The 19,476-nt window shown below is 31.9% G+C and overlaps 2 protein-coding genes across 2 annotated transcripts; both read left to right on the forward strand.

The window, feature by feature from the left end:
- Nucleotides 1-995: 995 nt before the first annotated feature.
- LOC130949772 (uncharacterized) lies at nt 996-1,625 on the forward strand. Its single transcript, XM_057878408.1, has one exon. The coding sequence runs from the start codon at nt 996-998 to the stop codon at nt 1,623-1,625; it is 630 nt and encodes a 209-aa protein (XP_057734391.1).
- Nucleotides 1,626-5,752: 4,127 nt separating this feature from the next.
- Nucleotides 5,753-17,164, forward strand: LOC130948211 (putative lysine-specific demethylase JMJ16). The gene is made up of 13 exons (XM_057876924.1): nt 5,753-5,994; nt 7,336-7,411; nt 7,500-7,865; nt 7,986-8,057; nt 8,423-8,500; nt 8,634-9,146; nt 9,253-9,477; nt 9,970-10,131; nt 10,394-10,762; nt 11,864-13,289; nt 13,374-13,477; nt 16,097-16,294; nt 16,561-17,164. Exons 3-13 carry the CDS (start codon nt 7,539-7,541, stop codon nt 16,864-16,866), a joined length of 3,780 nt encoding a protein of 1,259 aa, XP_057732907.1. The 5' UTR covers nt 5,753-5,994; nt 7,336-7,411; nt 7,500-7,538; the 3' UTR covers nt 16,867-17,164.
- The last annotated feature ends 2,312 nt before the right edge of the window (nt 17,165-19,476 follow it).

The raw sequence follows: 19,476 nt of genomic DNA on the forward strand, positions 1-19,476 counted from the left end.
AAAAAGACGACAATACCTTTATACTTAATTTTTAAACTATAATAAGATTTAAAAAAAAGATTGTTAAGATTTGGAGTCATATCCAAAACATTATCAAATCACAATTAGTTTAAGATAAACCATTAAATTTTTGACCCACTTATGACTTATCCATAACAACTTACATGAATATCATACAAGCTGTGAGGAATGGACGCATATCTCCGCTTTTAGTTGGACGGGATATCATTGAGCTGTCACACTTACAGTTTGCGGATGATACGATTTTCTTCTGTCCTCCAGGGGAAGAGACCATAAGGAATTACAAGCATCTCCTGCGATGCTTTGAGTTGATATCTGGATTGAGTATTAATTTTGAGAAGACAAGTTTCATTTCGGTAAATTGTGAAAAGCGTTGGGCACACAAGATGTGTCTGTTGCTGGGTTGTAAGGAGGCTTCCCTCCCTGTATGGTATCTCGGAATTTCTTTGGGTGCGAATCCAAAGCTTGTCAAGACATGGAAACCAGTGATTGATAAGGTGGAAGAGAAGCTGAGTCAGTGAAAAGCAAAGACCCTTAATAAAGCAAGTAAGTTGGTCCTCATTAAATCTGTCCTCAATAGCTTGCCCATATACTACCTCAGTTTGTACCAGTTGCCGAAGGCGGTAGCGGAGAAGTTGATATCCTTACAAAGACGGTTCTTGTGGAGTAAAGAGGATGGGAGGACCGGGATGCCCCTAGTAAGATGGGAGGTAGTGATGGCTCCTAAAAAGGCAGGTAGCTTGGGCGTAGGAGATGCAGTAATATGAAACACAGCTCTTCTGTTTAAGTGGTGGTGGCGGTTTTCGAAAGAGGATTGCCCCTTATGGAAAATAGTATGCTCTTGTAATAGCATGAATCCTTCTGAGATGTTGCTTGGTCAACCGGTTCCTCCAAGAGGGGGTCCTTGAAAGGATATTTGTCAACTTCGCATCAGAGAGCCACAGATCAGAGAGAAGATGGTCACAAGATTGTCAATGGATGTAGGGAACGGCAGAACAACTCGGTTCTGGGAGGATGGCTGGCTAGCTGGTGGTGTCTTGAAAGAGTTGTTCCCTAGACTTTTCTCGGTTTCAAGCCTTATAGGTGACTGCGGATTTTGGGATGGGCTAGAATGGATATGGAGCTTCCAGTGGAGGAGAGCGTTATTTCAATGGGAGCTGGAACTTTTGAACCAACTACATGAGATCTTACGTCCAGTTAAGCTCACCACTGAGAGGGAGGATAGGGTGGTCTGGAAATTTGATAAAACTGGTATTTTCTCCATAAACTCCTTTGTGCAAGTGATGCAGGAAGCAGCCCCTCCGAGGGAAATAACGAGCTATAATTTCACTAGCGCTATTTGGAGGGGTTTCGTCCCGCCAAGGATTGAGCTGTTTTCATGGTTTGTGTTGATCGAAAGAGTGAATACTAAAGAAAGACTATGCAAATTAGGTGTACTTGGCCAGCTTGATAATATGTGTACTTTATGCTGTAAGTCTATTGAATCTGTTTTTCATCTATTTGTTGGGTGCGAATTCATTTGGCAGGTGTGGGGTGCGTGGCTCTTCGCCCTTGGTAGGGTCTGGACCATACCAGGTACACTGAAACAACACTTTGAGAGATAGACGCAGGCAGCACAACGAAAGAGTGACAGGAAGAGGTGGTTAGTGGGTTTCATTGCTGTACTCTGGGCAATCTGACTAGAAAGGAATGATAGAGTCTTCAACAATCATGGTTCAGGTGTAGTCGATATCATCAAGAGGTCCTTTATGCTCTAAGATGAATGGATTGGTGGTGCTCCTTTTGGTTATTGATGGCAATACCGAAGATGACTAGGGGTTGTTATCACTTTTTGAGTTATTAGTATCGTCTTTATTTTCAGTCCTCTATATGGTTATAGATGTCTGTTTACTCCACCTGTGGTGTCGAGCGGTTCTTAATTCAAAAAAAAAAATATTAGAAGCTAAAATTGTAAGTCTACGTCACCAAACTTCAATAAAAATTGGGTTTATATGATAAAAAGTTTGAAAACCTGTATTTAACAAAGGATCCCCAACTTTATCACCAATTTCATTACAGTTTCACCATCTTAGAAAGCTCCCCTGTTGATACACTACTTCTTATAATCCTGAAGGAAGATTCTCACCTGGTGATTGATTGTCTTACTCTTAGGTACGTTTTATTTTAATCCAAAGTCGGGCATTTGTTTCTTATTTCTTTAATCTTTTTTAAATATATTTTAAAACAATTATGTTAGGTGCATATTAAAATTAAATATAAAAATTAATTATTAGTATAAAAATATATATTAAAATATAAAATATATATTAAAAAAATTAAATAATACATATATTTATATAAATTTATATATAAATATAAGATAGTGGACTTTTAGTGATTAATTTTAATCTATAGATAATATTTTTACTTTTAAAAATTAGTGGCTTATTTCACCATTTTCGCTGTTCTTTTTTTAATATATTATGGAGGAAGAATGATTTATTTTCCCGTACGTAGTTAAGTTATGAGTTATGACAAGCTGTGATTTGCTTGTTGGAATATATATGATTGTCTTTAAATTTGAATTTGAATTGATTCACCAATTTGTGTTTTCTTCTCTTGATTCTGAATCCTCTTTTCTTTTTTTTTTAAATATGTTTTTTTTTGTCTTTGACGTTTAAGATTCTTTTTAAAAAAATAGTCTTAGCATTTAATTTCCTTTAATTATGTTTTAATATTTTTAATTTATTCAATTTTATTCCTAATATTTTTTATTTGTATCAAAACTAATTCTAAATATTTTTAATTTTATCTGTATCAGAGATAATTTTAATAAATAAAAAATTTAAACAAAATTAAATAATAAAAATATTTTTTAAGAAGACAAAGATCAAGAATAAACAACATATTTTATCTTTTGTTTTTATTTCTTTGGAGAATGTTATATGCATATATGTTATCAATTTTTTAATCTTACAACTAAGGCACAGATTGTTTTATTTAGGAATTCTTATTTCCTATGATAGTGTTTTGGTCAATGTAAAATTTTAGGGTCAGTTTAAATTAGTTTTGAAAAAAATATTTATTTTTTATATTTTAAAAAAATATTTTTTAGTAAACAAAAATTATTTTATTTTTGAATAAATTTTTAAAAAATTTGTAAATATTAAAAACATTTTTTGTTTTGACTTTTTAAAAATAAAATATTATTAACTAAAAAAATAATTTACTTTTTTTTAATAAAATAATTTTCTAAAAAACGTATTTAAATAAAATTTAAATTAAATAAAAATATTTTATATTTTTTAAATATTTTTGTTAATTAAAAAAATCAATCCAGCATTTAGTTTGCATATTGGCTAATTGTTACATCATTGTTTTGGGCGTTATTCTATTTGCGAATGCAACTCTCTTTGGGTCTTGGGTCAGGTGCATAATTGCATTTGCCTGTCTGGATTAAAAATAAGTAAATAACTTAAATACCCAAAAAAAAAAATCACTTAAACACCGAGAAAAAAAAAACATCACTTTTATTAAGTTGAGCTAATCGAATCTTATTCGCATATATTTATAATTCAAATAGTATAGTTTTCTTATGTTTATTTAGAGACTGTAAATTCAAATTTCACTTTTAATTTAAAAAAAAATTAGAACAAAAATTCTAATATATATATAACAATTTATTAATAAAATTTTTAAATAAAAATTTATTATGTCACAAATTAATTCGAAATATATCAGCTTAAAAATACTGAAAAATGAAAAAAATCACTTCATCTATAATCAATAACTTTTCTTTTAAAAATTAGGAAATTTGAGAAGCCCTTAGTTTCTTCATAATGAGTTAAAACTTAAAAAAAAAATATCAAAACAATGATATAGTTTTGGGTTATCTATAATAGATAATAATTACTTTGACATTTTATATTATTTATCTTGATAAATTAATATAAAATTGTCCAATATACCAATATTGATAACAGCAAGCTTTTCTGCTCGGTTTCGTCCGTAATGTGTTTTTTTTTCCTTGGCCCATTACATGATAAAAATTCGAGATCATTGGTCTTCTCATACCATTTCAATTGTGTTCTTTTAAAAAACTTTCTTTGGGTGTGACATAGAACTGTACTATTTTATAATGGCTAAGCCGAAAGCTCGATTGAGAAACCATGTAAAGCATTGTATAAAACCGATAACGGCAAACCTATGTGCTCCTAATGTTCCACTACAAATATTTATATTTTACAAAAAAATTAGTAATATATTTATATTTATAAATTTATATTTTATATATTTTTCAATAAAATAATTAATTATCAGAATAATTAAATAGTTTATAGTCTAATAATCAATTTACCGTGGTAGAATAATTTATTTTTAAAGTAATATAATAAGAACTTTTTGTATACACCAAATTTATATCTTTAATGGTAGTTAATTAGTGACTAAGTTTTAGTATTTATATATTATATTTATATATTATATATTATGGTTGTTATATGTTATTTATAAATTTTAAAAATAAAGTAATGTTAGTTAGTTTGTGATCTTGAGGTGTAAATAATATATATTTTTAACTTTTTACATTGAATTAACCTTTTTATCTTTTTCTTATATTGGGATTAGACGAGATGTTAAACTTATTCTATATTTTAATACTTTCAAAAAAGAAAAGTATATATATATATATATATATATATATATATATATATATAAAAGATAAGAGGAAGTACAAGTGATATTTTTGAATGTTGTTAGGTTTTGTTTCAGAAATAGAAAAATAAAGATATAAAATAAAAATGAATATTTTCTATTTTTTGTCTTCAAAATGAAAGAAAATTTTATATTTCTCTTGGTAGCTAAATAAATTTTTATATATTTATCTAATTATTTTTATTTCCAAGATACTATGAATGTATTAATTACTCTTTGCATTGTCTCTCACACTTTTTATGGTATAAACATTTTATCAATTATTTTTATTACAAAAATAAAAATATATAAAAATAGTCTATATATATAAACAGTAGTATCTATAATATATGGACATTGAAACGAATACGAAATTTAAAATTCTTTCAAGACACCAGATATGACATATATATAAAATATAAAATATTTTTTAGATAAATTATAATAATATTTTCGAATTTTATTAATATTAATATATAAATTAATTTTTTAATTTTTTTAATATTTTTTTAATTATATAAAGTATTTAAAATATATTTTGCTTTAATAATTAATAATATATATTATTTCTAAATTTATTTTAAAAATATATGTCAAGAATAAGATTAGATATACTAACACATGATTATATTTAGGTGTATTTAAGTGTGTTCGAAAAAAATTATTTTATTTTTTATTAAAATACGATTGGATACAGAAGATTTGTGTATTGGATGAGTATGAATGTGTGTCGTGTCCGAAATGTATCCTACATGAAGACACGACAAATTAAGAAAGTGTCCGTGATTTATATAGTGAATTTGAATCTTAAAAATTTTGAATTTTATGTAAAATGTGATCTTTTATCTTTCAATAATTTTTTTTTCATATTTTTTTATCCTATTTATAAAATAAATAATAAAAAATTATACATTATTTTCTGAAATAAAATTTAAAATTTAATTTATCCACATTCTTATTCTTATATAGTAGTATATTATAACATTCTGTTAAAAAAAGAAAACGGTCTATACATAAATAAACATCAAGTAAATTAATAATAATCTGAAAAGGATACAGATTTGTCCAAGTATTGTTGCTTCCTCTCTCGTCTTTTTCCCCCTTTTCATCCCCTTAGGGTTTCTATTTTATTCGGTTTTCTCTTCAATTTTCTAACACAATCGCTTCCAACAGCTTCCATCTATAGAACACCTCAAATATTTTTCTGTGAACTTGTTAACCTAATCTCCAATTAAATCAACTTGTATTTGCCTTTTGTTTGCAACTAGAACATCTCAATTCATCAGAGATTTCCCGATTAGGGTATGGACTTTTTGTTCCTTGCTAGGTTTTCAGCTAGTAACTGTAAATTTTGCGTGATTATGGTAAAATTGGCTAAGATTTATTTTGATCATGGTTAATTATTGATTGTTATGATAATCTTGTTGGTTGTGTGCACTGAACAATTCCTAATCATGCAGATGTAGTGATTCTCTGTGATTATTTTTTTGACTTTGCTTGGTACATTTACATTATTGTGGAGAATGATAGCTAAGCTTCTGGAAATCTATCTTTTAGGTTATCGTTGAGATCCTATCAGTGATTTTCTGAGTTATTTAAAATTATTATGTATTGATCTGGCTGAGAAATGTGATGAACCTGGGATTTATGAGTGTTGAAGCCATCATTGTTTTCTGAAACTATTTATTAGTGGATATTGATGAACTTAGTGTGGTCAAACTCAAACCGTCAAGACATCTATTTACTTGCTAGGTTTTGTCATTGAGAAATTTTATTTCTAAATTTGTTTCACATGATAATGACACCTTTTATATCTAATTAGCAGCTGAAAATAAGCTGTGAAACATGACCTGCTTGTTGTATGGTTCTGATGTGATCATTCATTATCGAACTTTTATGTTTGAGATGAAGTATGGGCAGAATGAAGTATTTTGCTGCCTTAGTATATGAACTTTCACAACCTTGGATATTTCATTAACTTAAAAGAAAGATTAAGATCACAACCTAACTTGAGCATATATTTTTTTTATCTGATTGATAGTATGAATCTACTTAATGGGTCGGTTCTCACATACATTGGATGGCGCAATCTCCTAGTCCTATTAGGTTCTTCAATTGTGAATTAATTTATTTAACTAAACAACAATATCAGAAAGCAGGATAACAAGAACACTTAAATCATAGTTATCATCAAGAAGGCACAATTTGCTTTCATCCAACAAAATGGCAGATCCGAGAGTAAAGGTAACTTCAACAAGTTATTGTAATCCTTCTTTCTGATATTGTTGTTTATTTAGACAGATTTATTTACAATTGAAGAATTATGCTTAAAATAGGACTAGGAGACTGCAGGATTACAAGAACTCTTTGAAGTTACCTTTACTCTCTGATCTGCCATACTGCTTGATGAAGGCAAATGTAATTGAAAATAACTATGATTTAAGTCCTAAACATTTTTATGGTTTATGGACTAAATAGAAAAACTAAGAAATTGAGATACTGTGTTGCATGTAGATGTGTTCCCTTATCTGAGCTTATTCTTTGATTCTTTACTGTGATATCTAATGATTGGTCCGTTCCTACAATTTCTTAAGTTACTGGAGTGTAAGGCATTGAATTAGCTTTTGTTGATTTGATCTCTAGCTGTAGTATGTGGTGGAAGTGCGGCAAACCAACAGATTCTGCATTTTTGTGGTCTTAAGAACTCTTTATTATCAAAGTAAGTTTCAGAAAATCAATATAGAAGATCATTTTATTGTTTTTCCAATTGAAAATTACGACTATATCTGACTTGTTAATTCAAACAGGGTTGACAAATCAGAGGCATTATTTCTGTTGTCTTTTGCATGAGGTTACTGATGGGGACTGAACTCATGAGAATATGTGTTAAAGAAGATAATGATGAGTTTCCTTCAGTACCACCTGGTTTTGAGTCATATACATCTTTCTCGCTGAAAAGGGTAGAAGACAATGAGAAACAAAATGATAAAAATATTACCAGTTCTTCAGTATCCACAAGTGTGTCTGAATCACATTCGACACAGGTGGTTACCAATATTCATGTTAGTGATACTGCAAAAGTTCCTAGGACGCTGAGACGCAGACCTTGGATTAATTATGGACAATATGAGAATAGTTATGAGGAAGACTCTGATTGTGAGCGGCTTGATCAAGTTAGTCTTTTGTTGGTTCATTTTTATTTTTGGGTCTGCTCGTTATTAATATACTATATATCAGATCCTAAATTTCAATTGTACTTCTGGTTTGCATCTCATGTATTAATGTTATTGCAGAATTTCTCCTCAAGACCTTGTCTTCCCCGGGGAGTTATCCGTGGATGTCCAGATTGCAGTAATTGCCAGAAGGTTGTATTTGCAAGACAGATACATGCTATGCTGCTCTTGGCGTTACTTATTATTTTGTTCATTAATTAATAAATTAAGAAATATAAATATACCCTAACCTATTCTCTCTTCTCTTCTCTTTTATATCAGTGTTATTATTATTATTACTGATATGTGTATTACCATGTTTTATGAATTGGATATTCTCTTATTGAATATGTCAATAAAAAATTGGCGTAGTTTACCATGATCACAAGTGATAATTGTAATTACAACCAAAGGAGCTAACCTGAAAACTTTTTGGTAACCTAATTGTAACATAGCAGAAGAAGCTCATCCTAAAATATATTTTTGCACGAGTAATTGGTAATTCAAACTTCTAACAGGTTGTTGCAAGATGGCGACCAGAAGATGCTCGTTGGCCAAAGCTTGAGGATGCTCCTGTTTTCTACCCCACAGAAGAGGTCTGAGTCTGTTCTGTGGCACAGTTGAATTCACTTCTGTCCCTGTTTCCTGTTATTGATTTGTTTCCTAAAACTTAGCTTTATTGTAAAATTACTAAATTAGATTGCTGAGCTGTTTGTAACCTTTTTACAGGAGTTTCAAGATACTTTAAAATATATATCGAGCATTCGCTCCAGTGCTGAACCATATGGAATTTGTCGCATTGTTCCCCCTTCTTCTTGGAAACCCCCTTGTCCTCTCAAGGAAAAAAGTATATGGGAGGGTTCTAAATTTGCTACCCGTGTTCAGAGGATTGATAAACTTCAGAATCGTGAATCAGTGAGAAAGATTTCAAGGTTTCAAAGCAATATGAAAAGGAAAAGGAGAAGGGTCACAAGAATGGGAATGGAAAATGGCACTGTTGGAGGACTGGACATGGGACTTTGTGAAGCTGAAAGTTTTGGGTTTGAACCTGGTCCACAATTTACCTTGGAAACATTTCAGAGATATGCCGATGATTTCAAGGATAAATACTTCAGAGAAAATGAGAATGTGTCTCATTTGGGAACCAATACAACAAATTTAAACAGCACCGTTGAGCCTTCTGTGGAAAACATTGAGGGTGAATATTGGCGGATGGTTGAGAGTCCTACTGAAGAAATTGAGGTCAGTTTCCTAATTGTCAGAAATTTTCTACCTAATGAAGTTGTTACCTATTCATTGTGTTCTTTACATGCTCTATTCCTTACTTTTCCTTTTGATATGCTTGTAGGTGCTTTATGGAGCTGATCTGGAAACAGGGGTTTTTGGGAGTGGTTTTCCTAGAAATTCTAGTAATGTTGGTTCCACGTCACATGAAGATTATATAAAGTCTGGCTGGAATTTAAATAACTTTGCGAGGTTACCTGGATCCTTGCTCTGTTATGAAAGCAGTGATATATCTGGTGTTCTAGTGCCATGGTTGTACATAGGAATGTGCTTTTCCTCCTTTTGTTGGGTAAGGACAGCATTTTTCTCATTCTCTAGCATTGCTGCATTAGATAGTATTACATGAGTACTTTACAATTTATGCTTATAAATGTTATAACTCATAATTACATGTTCTTTATTATTATACTATATTTTTTATTTATGTTAGCATGTTGTGCATTGGTGGCTGTTTATACGAGCTTATGCTTGTCCATATCCATGTGTGTTTAATTAGAAGCTGTTCTTAGTATGCCTTTGTCGATGGAACAGAGAAGGGATGTTTTCGGGTGTGTGCATATGTGAGAATAAGGGGAAATGGGGTATCATATAACGGGCTTCTTTCCCCCCAATTTGGTAAATAACTACATTATAGCTATTTGCAGTGTTGAAGTTGTGTCTCCTATGTGCATGTATGTATGTGTTTGTGTGCGCATGTTATCTTGAAAAATATTACTAGTAGCATCTACTGTTGTTTCTCCTGCTTAATCTTTTCTGTTTGATTTTGGGAATTTGGGTACAGCATGTGGAAGACCACCATTTGTATTCCTTGAATTATATGCATTGGGGTGCTCCAAAAATGTGGTATGGTGTCCCTGGCAAAGATGCTTGCAAATTGGAAGAGGCCATGAGGAAGCATTTACCAGAACTATTTGAAGAACAACCTGACTTGCTTCATAAGCTGGTGAGAAGTTTTTCCACCTCTGCACAAGTGTCATTTGGTTAGGATGTCTGTCAATGAGGATTGTATATTTGTCTCTTGATTCACATGCTGTTCCTTTCCCTTGTTCAGCAAGAATATAGTGGTTCATATATTATCATTAAGTGGAGGTGAAATTTGATCTTCCATTTGTTACCTCGATTTGCTTTGGGTCCATTTTTTTATTCCTGAGCAGTTAGGCTATGCTGGATGTTTTAATACCTGAACTTCTAACTTTTGCTTTCAGGTCACTCAGCTTTCTCCTTCCATCCTTAAGTCTTTGGGAGTGCCAGTTTATAGGTGTGTTCAAAACCCGGGAGAATTTGTTCTGACATTTCCTCGAGCCTATCACTCTGGCTTCAATTGTGGCTTCAACTGTGCAGAGGCTGTTAATGTGGCTCCAGTTGACTGGCTGCCCCATGGGCATATTGCTATAGATCTGTATAAGGAGCAGCAGCGCAAGACTTCTATATCCCACGATAAGCTATTACTGGGGGCTGCAAGGGAAGCTGTAAGAGCCCAGTGGGAGCTTAATTTGCTAAAAAGGAATACTTCTGATAACCTACGATGGAAAGATGTCTGTGGAAAGGATGGTCTTCTAGCAAATGCACTCAAGGTTAGTTCATCTTCATATGATGCAGTATGAGGAGATGATATTTATGAATTTGTGCCAACTTATGATGCAATTATTAATAAAGGGAAGGGTAAATTGTTTGATGCGAGCTGAGCTCCCATACAATGCATATTGGGATTTTCCTCATAATGATTCTAGTGTTCATGATTACAGTGCTCTGGATTTCTTTTGGTCTGTCCATCCTTCTGTTTTTATATCGCCGTCTTCTGTATTATATTTTAGTTAACTGTAGGGAGACTAGAAGTTTAAAGCCTAAATATTAAAATTCTACGTTGAGAATTGAACATAAATGCTGCATTCTCTTAAAAGCCCAAGGTGTTAAGCTGGAACCTATGAATGGTGTATATTTTTGAGAGCAATTATCTGGAAGACTTTAATTTATGTCTAGCACCATATTTGAGATTTAGGGTTTGAATAATGTTACCTACGTCATGAACATCAATACCATAAAGGTGTTAATGCCCAATGGCTTTCTATTGACCATCATGACATTTTATTATATAATTTCGGTGTCATTTCTCTATTCCACCATCTCCAATTGAATCCGCCATGTTGATTGGCCTGTGTTAACAGACTACTTCCTAATATTGTAGCTGCAACAATGGGATTTTTGTTCTCTTTTCTGTTTATTTGTGGTTCTCATTTTTGTTACATATATTTATGTGTGCCTCTACCTAATTGCTTAACCTTTTAGGAAAATTGGTTCATGACAAAAAGGTCTAAGTTATATCCTTATTATCCTCATTCCTCTAAATAAAAATAGAATTTTAGCACAAAACAAAAATGGGCATTGTCCATCCTTCAAGCCCAAAATGAGGCTTTTATGTGAGGAGGCGTGTTAGATCTAGAACCATTCATGTGCCTTTATTTAACAACTTAAGCTTTTAGGAGAAATGGTTTATGACAATTTTCGGCGAAAATCTTGACTGAGCAAATATTATCTGTCAATTGCAGTTTCAAAGTCTTGGTCTTGATTATGCTTTGTGAATTTAAATTATATAAAGGCAGATCACTGTTACTGTTTTTTATTCAATATTAATTGTGAGATATCTGATTCTGATTTCCTTGTATTTTATTCCCTAGACGCGTGTTGAGATGGAGCGAGTCAGAAGGGATTTTCTATGTAATTCGTCACAAGCATTAAAAATGGAGAGTAACTTTGATGCTACAAGTGAAAGGGAATGCAACATTTGCTTTTTTGACTTACACTTGTCTGCAGCTGGTTGTCGATGTTCCCCTGATAGATATGCTTGCTTGGATCATGCAAAGCAGTTTTGTTCATGCTCTTGGGATTCCAAATTCTTCCTCTTTCGCTATGATATCAGTGAATTAAATATTCTTGTTGAGGCATTGGAAGGAAAACTAAGTGCTGTATACAGATGGGCAAAATTAGATCTTGGGCTTGCACTGACTTCTTATATTTCAGCAGACAAGGAAAAAGTACTCAAGGAATTGAGATTTCAGTCATCAAACTTGTCTCATTCTCCCAAGGTCAATGTGCATAAAGAGGCGACTTTGCATCAATCAAATGAATTTGTTGAAGACACACAATTAATGGATATCCCAATAGTGGATCAATCAAATTCAGAAAAAGGCAAAGATCAGAGCTTCCCTCAACAAAGGAAATCCGTAGAAGTTGTGTCTCCTTTGAGTCAGAAGAAGGAACGCTCGACACTTGATAATGTACAACCTGTAAATGAGATGGGTAACCGTAAGACTTTTGTCAATAAAGAAGGATCTGCAAATTGCAGAATAAAGCTGAGTCGCCTTGGTTGCCAAACATCTCAAGAAGATTTGTCATTTGTTCTATGTCTTCCTGTGGCTCAGGCTGAGCATGGAGGAGGGAAAAGTTCACTACACAGACGTAACAGTAGTATTATACATCCTAGTGAAGATAAAGTTGATGAAATGAAGTCAGATACCAATGGACGGAAGGAGCTTTCTCAAATAGATAAAGCAAGTTCATGTAATAATATGGAAAATACTAAGTTGATCATCCGGATGAAAGATCCTGCCGTTATGGGTGACAAGGAAGCTATTGCATTTCTCCAAGCAGATAAGGGTTCTGATTCAACTCAGCTTTTGCATGTTAAACAGGAATGCGAAGAAAACAGGGAACCAGCAATAGCTTCTACCCTGATAGATCTTTCTTGTCAAGTTGGTCTTAGTGCTGCAGAATCAATTAGAAGTATTCCTGATTCTTTAACTGCAGAGGTCAGCAACCGTTTTCAGGAAAGTTCTCTGAGTTCTCCGAATCCACAACATTCTGTCATCACCAAGGTTAAGAATGAGGATACTCAAGAAAAGCTTGGCGGGTGTAGCACTTCTAGTATAGCAGAGAGCGTAAGAGCTGTTAATGGAAACACATGCAGTCTAAACAATTACCGTCAGAAAGGTCCTCGTATTGCAAAGGTTGTCCGGCGTATCAACTGCAACGTTGAGCCTTTAGAATTTGGAGTTGTGCTTTCTGGAAAGGCATGGTGCAGCAGTCAGGCTATATTTCCAAAGGGTATGTAAAAATAATTTGGTCTGTAATGAATTTTAGCTTCTGTGGCAGGGTTTGATTAAATGAGTGAGTTTGTGTTTGGTGCAGGATTTAGAAGCCGTGTTAGATACATAAATGTCTTAGACCCATCAAATATGTGCTATTACATTTCAGAAATTCTTGATGCTGGACATGACAGGCCTCTGTTTATGGTACTTTCACCTTGTTTTATATATTCTCTAGTTTAGGCAATTGACTGTCTTCTTTTTAATTGGCGTTTTTTGGCTTGCAATAATATGTTCTTTTTCTCTGCATGTCTGGAAATCATCTTCAACTAGAATGAGACCCGCGCGATGCGCGGAGCGGTAATGATAGTATATAATAAATATTAAAAATTGCTATGTTTTGTAGAATTAAATTAAATGTGTAAACTAAAGTTAAATTTGTAAGGTGCTTTATTTAAAATAATTTATAGTATAAAAGATTTGGATGTTGGAGTTCTACAAAGTGACATTTTTATTTGGTAGTTTGATTTTTGCATTTGTTTTAGTTGATGAACTTAGTCTTCTTATGTGGCGTTCGTCCTCCTTTTTCTTTATTGGTTGTTGTTAGAGTTGTTGCTTTCTTCTTTCTGTCGTACATTCTTGTGAAGACATGTTTTTTATGAATGGTTGAGTTGTATGCACTTTCTATTGGATAGTTATTCGATTTCTAATCATTCTACTCTGTAGATTTGTGTTGGCATTGTCTTGGATTGGTATCTCCATTACTTCACGTTGATAAGTCCTGTTTAGGATTTGTTATATTTGTTAAATTGAATATTTAAATAAATGAATTAATTTTTGATGGACTTATTAGTTATGAAATATCCATTAATCAGCTGTGCGAACTTTTTTCATTTGTAGATTGATGTAGATTTTTGTACTTGAAGTTGTGCTAATCGAATAATCATCTAAAATATTATAATATAATAGGTTATAGAAAATAAGATTGTGTTGTATTTGTCTCATTTAATGTATTATACAAAATATAATTCTTTGAACTAAGAAAAACAATAGATTTAAAATTTTTTGAAAAAGATCGTACCTTTGTATTCACTAACCAATGTTGATATGAGTGCAACAATTTTTTGGCTCTTTATTTATGTAATTTCTTTATTTACCTTACTTGAGAGTTTTTTCTACAATGTGACTTTCAACACGTTGTTCTTAAAATTATTAGTATTTTGTTAATAATTATATATTTAAATGAAAAATGAATTGATGCTCCATTGAGTAAGTTTGAGATATTGTGTAGTTCGAAAATAAATTTCTTGTGCTAAATTTGATGTTATTTGAAGGAATAGTGATGAGACTTATACAAAGAGTTCAAATAGTATGGAATAAAATTTATTATGATTAATAATATTATTATGACATTTGTAATATGGATGTTTATTATATTTAATAAGTTATTTATAGAAATTAATAAATTAATTATTGGAGTTATAAATTTATTGTATTATTTATAACGGTAAGATATAATAAATACCCGATATGAATTCAATGTCTTTGTAGGTTACAAATTTGGTTAGGCACTATTAATTTCTAATTATTGTCAGTGGTAATTTTGCACCCTAGTTTTTTTTTGTATATATATATATATATATATATATATATATATATATTTGCTGATTTGGAAATAATAGTTGATTTGGCAAAAATTGAGTGGTTGATTCTAAAATTTTGTCAAGTAAGCGATGTTGCTGATATGACATTAGTAGGAGGAGAAAGATATCTTAAAAGTAATGTGGGTAAACTTATGCATCTACTTTTATATATTAAGAATAGATAGATTTGTAATATGGATGTTTATTATATTTAATGAGTTATTTATAGAAATTAATAAATTAATTATTGGAGTTATAAATTTATTGTATTATTTATAATGGTAAGATATAATAAATACCCGATATGGATTCAATGTCTTTGTAAGTTACAAATTTGGTTAGACACTATTAGTTTCTAATTATTGTCATTGGTAATTTTGCACCCTAGTTCTTTTTGTGTGTGTGTGTGTATATATATATATATATATTTGCTGATTTGGAAATAATAGTTGATTTGACAAAAATTGAGTGGTTGATTCTAAAATTTTGGCAAGTAACTGATGTTGCTGACATAGCATTAGTAGGAGGAGAAAGATGTCTTAAAAGTAATGTAGGTAAATTTATGCATCTACTTTTATATATTAAGAATAGATAGATAGATAGATTGTTTTGATATAAATTTTCTTTTGCACTTGGAATTGTCTCTTTCTTGCACGAATTGTGCTTTAGTTTTACCCATTACAAGGCAGAAAAAAGTATTAGAGAGAGATTTTTGGTTTATCTTATTACAAGGCAGAAAAAAGTATTAGAGAGAGATTTTTGGTTTATCTTTGAACTTTGATAGTATTGCTCAGATAATAACAAAAGAAATGGAAAATCTAATCATGTACTACGAGTAAGGCTCTTGATCAATGTGGTCCAGAGCAAGGGTACAAGGTTGGGTGGCAGCACTTCAACTCTCCTTCTCATTGCCTAAGCCCTCTTAGCTGGGTGTTGTTTGACCAGAGTCCATTGTGAAGAAAATGTAATCAAACTATGTGTGATCTATTGATCTGTTGTAAAGCTTTTGTAAGGAGTGGTTGAGTAATGCATTTCCTGATTTGGTCAAATCAATGTTGAGGGTTGCGATTTTAGAACTCTCTAAAATTAAGTTGCTTTTGTATTTAAAATATATTTGGACAATTTGGTCTGTAAACTCTTGAAACTGGGAGAAAGCATTAACTAATTTGATTTTTCTTTCCAGGTTTCCTTGGAAAATTGTCCAAGTGAGGTCTTCGTTCACATTTCAGCTGCAAGATGCTGGGAACTAGTAAGAGAGAGAGTGAACCAAGAGATTGCAAAACAACATAAGCTGGGAAGGAAGGGTCTTCCTCCTTTACAGCCTCCCGGAAGCCTTGATGGCTTTGAAATGTTTGGGTTTTCTTCACCAGCCGTAGTGCAGGTAATTAACTGATCTGGACTTATATAATTCAAAGTGGTCCTTATGAATAAGTCCTGAGCCGAAAGGAAGTTCTATACTGCAGTTCTTGTTTTGTCCCCCCTTCATGAACAAACGCCTAAAGTATATACAAACAGCAAATGCTTTAATTTTTTTTATAAGTTGATTCAACAGTATTTCTTCTTGATGTAAACTCTGGTTTCATATAAATTATTGGTCATTGTAATGCCCCATTTGATTTTCTCAAGGTATGAACTGTATTTGACCAGGCTATTGAGGCACTGGATAGAAGTCGAGTCTGTAGTGAATACTGGGATTCTCGGCCATACTCTCGGCCTCAAGGGCAGATTTCACAACCTCGCCAAACCAATTCAAATGGTGGAAATGGTCAAGGGGTTCTTGTGAATCAGCACTTGCCCAATGGTGGTGTTGCAGCATTACAGAGCTTATTTAGAAAGGCCAATGCTGAAGAATTGAACTCACTGTACAGCCTTTTTAGTGATAAGCCAGAGGCTGATCGGAACCTAATCACGCGTCTTCTAAATGAAGAGATTCACAAATCACAACCGTCTTAGGTGATTGAATCATTATTTGGGCGGAATTGTTCATAAGTCTAACCTGTTTTCACATGTAAATTGTAGCTCCTCATCTCAGGTTGCATGCCATTTCCAAGCAACCTTAATCTGTTTTTAGTTTTATTTTTCCACCACCTGAATGGAGGTTACAGAGAGAAAAAAAAGGAGAAAAAAGAAAATAATATTAATGAGAAAAAGAAAAAGGGAGAAAAAAAGGAAGGTTGTTTGTTTCCCTTAAAAATTTTGCTTACTTTATATTGCAGCGGGAATTGAAAATTATTGGAATTTGTTTGCCTTATCGGTTAGATTTGAGAGGTGGAGCTACTGCCGTTTATAATTCATTCTCATTCTGATTCTGATTCGTATATGACAATTAGCCGCACGTTTAGATTTGATTATTTTCGAAAAATGGTTCTTTAACTGAAACTGCTTTCTCCAACGATAAATTTTCTTTATGAGAACACTCGTTTTCGCATTTTTTTTGGGGTCAGGTAACTCTTTTTCGTTTAAGCTATACTGTAGACTACTTTTAGCATTTTGATTATAAAATCCAGGAGGTAAACCCAGAAAAATGTTAATAGTCCAACCTAAATTTAACATTATAAGGGGCGAAAAAATTATTTCTATATAAAAGATAAATTTATATTATTGTGCTCTTTTTGGGATAATAGTCAAGCTGGTCTCTTAGTTTTAATTTGATAATTACAATTCAACTTGGTAACACTTCTATTTTTTAAAATAGCTTATTAAAGTTAATGTTTAAAAAGATAATTTTTTAGAAATTGTAATAGTTATGCTAGGGTAAATTAAACTAAAAGTGAGTTTTAATAAGTACAAGTTATAATAAGAGTTAAGTATGATTTTGGTCCTTAAAGTATAGGCCGAAAATTTTTTTCGTTCCCAACCTTTTTTTGCATACAAAATGGTTCCTAAAATTTAACTTAGTTTTAAAATCATCCCTTTTAAATTTTTGACGGGAAAACGGAAGCAGAGGTGGATCGTTGACAACTTTTTCTTCTTTCCTTCCTCCTTCCCTTTCTTCTTCGCAGGAGAAGAAACACTATCCTTCTCTTATTTTTTTAATTTTATAATAATTTCAATAGACACATATAATAAAAAATAAAAATAAAAGAGATATTTATTGATCCATACTATATAATAAGAATATGAGAAGGATTGGTGTGTAATTTTTCTTCCTAAAATGTCCTTTTATTACATATAATTTATAAAAAAAATTATTATTTTCAAAATTTAAATCCAAAATCTTATTAATGTTATAAGCAATTTGACATCTCAATTAAATTGATTTTTTATTATTTTAAACATTTTTAATAAATAAAAAATTGAATCAATACTAAATAGGCACATTAGTGCCTATTAATCCACTAGTATATATAACTATATTAGATTTTTTAATTTTGATAAATACAAGCTTGTAACACTCTAATATTCAAATCCTTATACTCGAGTCATAAGTCAATGATACTAAGATGGTACGACCCAAGGTGGAGTTGTAATACGTATATAATTAGAATAAATTATTAATTGAGAAGTCTGAAAAGGAAGTAAAAGAAAATCGCGATCGGAAACATATACGTGACAAAAAGTAACGTGTTTAGAAAGCAGGGTAAAATAAAACCTTTAAGGTAGAATAGATTAAAGACAGAATATATATAATTATGTATAATAGCTACTAGTTACGACCCGTAAAGTTTAGGTCGGCTAAGGTTACAGTAATAAAAACAATTGATGACCATCCTATCTCTCCCAAATGTACATCAGAGCCTCTATATGCACGTTTCAAAAGAAATATTTACATATACATCATCAATTTTCCAAAATAAAAGGGAGAAGTCTAAACAAAATACAAAACATAATTCAGAATAAGCTTCGCCGTCTTTCAGATAAACTCCAGTTCATTGCGGAGCATCAAGACCTTCATTTGAAAATCCAGGAATATATATGGAATGAGAACCCCCGACCCATGGGTTCCTAGTATGGTAAAAATACCAAGTAAATAAAATATAAGGCAACATGAAACTCACTAAGCAATCTTAAACTCCATACATCATTATTTCCATCCTAGGTTCCCACTAATCTGTAATTAGACAACTGTCTTAGGGGATTCTACTCTAATTCACTTTTCTCTTTATTGTCACAACTCTCCAACTTTGACCGGAACAACGCTCATATATTTCGAACTCAGTGATCCTATGTCAACACATCCAATCTCCACCCAGAGCAAGTGGAATTACTCTACTGCATCTACCTAAGGAGCTCAATTCATCTCATCAAAAGCAGCCCTCAGCGTCACCATCGCCAGCATAAGAGACATCTCAATTATACAAACACAAGCAAAATAGACAAATAAAATACAAGTATAATCAATTAAAGAAATTAGCAGAAAATCATTTAATTTGCACAAATTAACAAGCCAAAAGTATAGCAAACCCAAACAAAGTAATCAAGTGCAAATAATGCATGTCTGCCCTATGACTAATGAGCTCATATATTGGTTATACAGCCAGAACCTGACACAGCCAGTAGCTAATCTGGATATCGTCACTCAACACGAACGGAATCCTCAACCTTCCATTTAGAGAGAGACTG

This window comes from Arachis stenosperma, chromosome 9, assembly GCF_014773155.1.
Source record: "Arachis stenosperma cultivar V10309 chromosome 9, arast.V10309.gnm1.PFL2, whole genome shotgun sequence".
Lineage (NCBI taxonomy): Eukaryota > Viridiplantae > Streptophyta > Magnoliopsida > Fabales > Fabaceae > Arachis > Arachis stenosperma.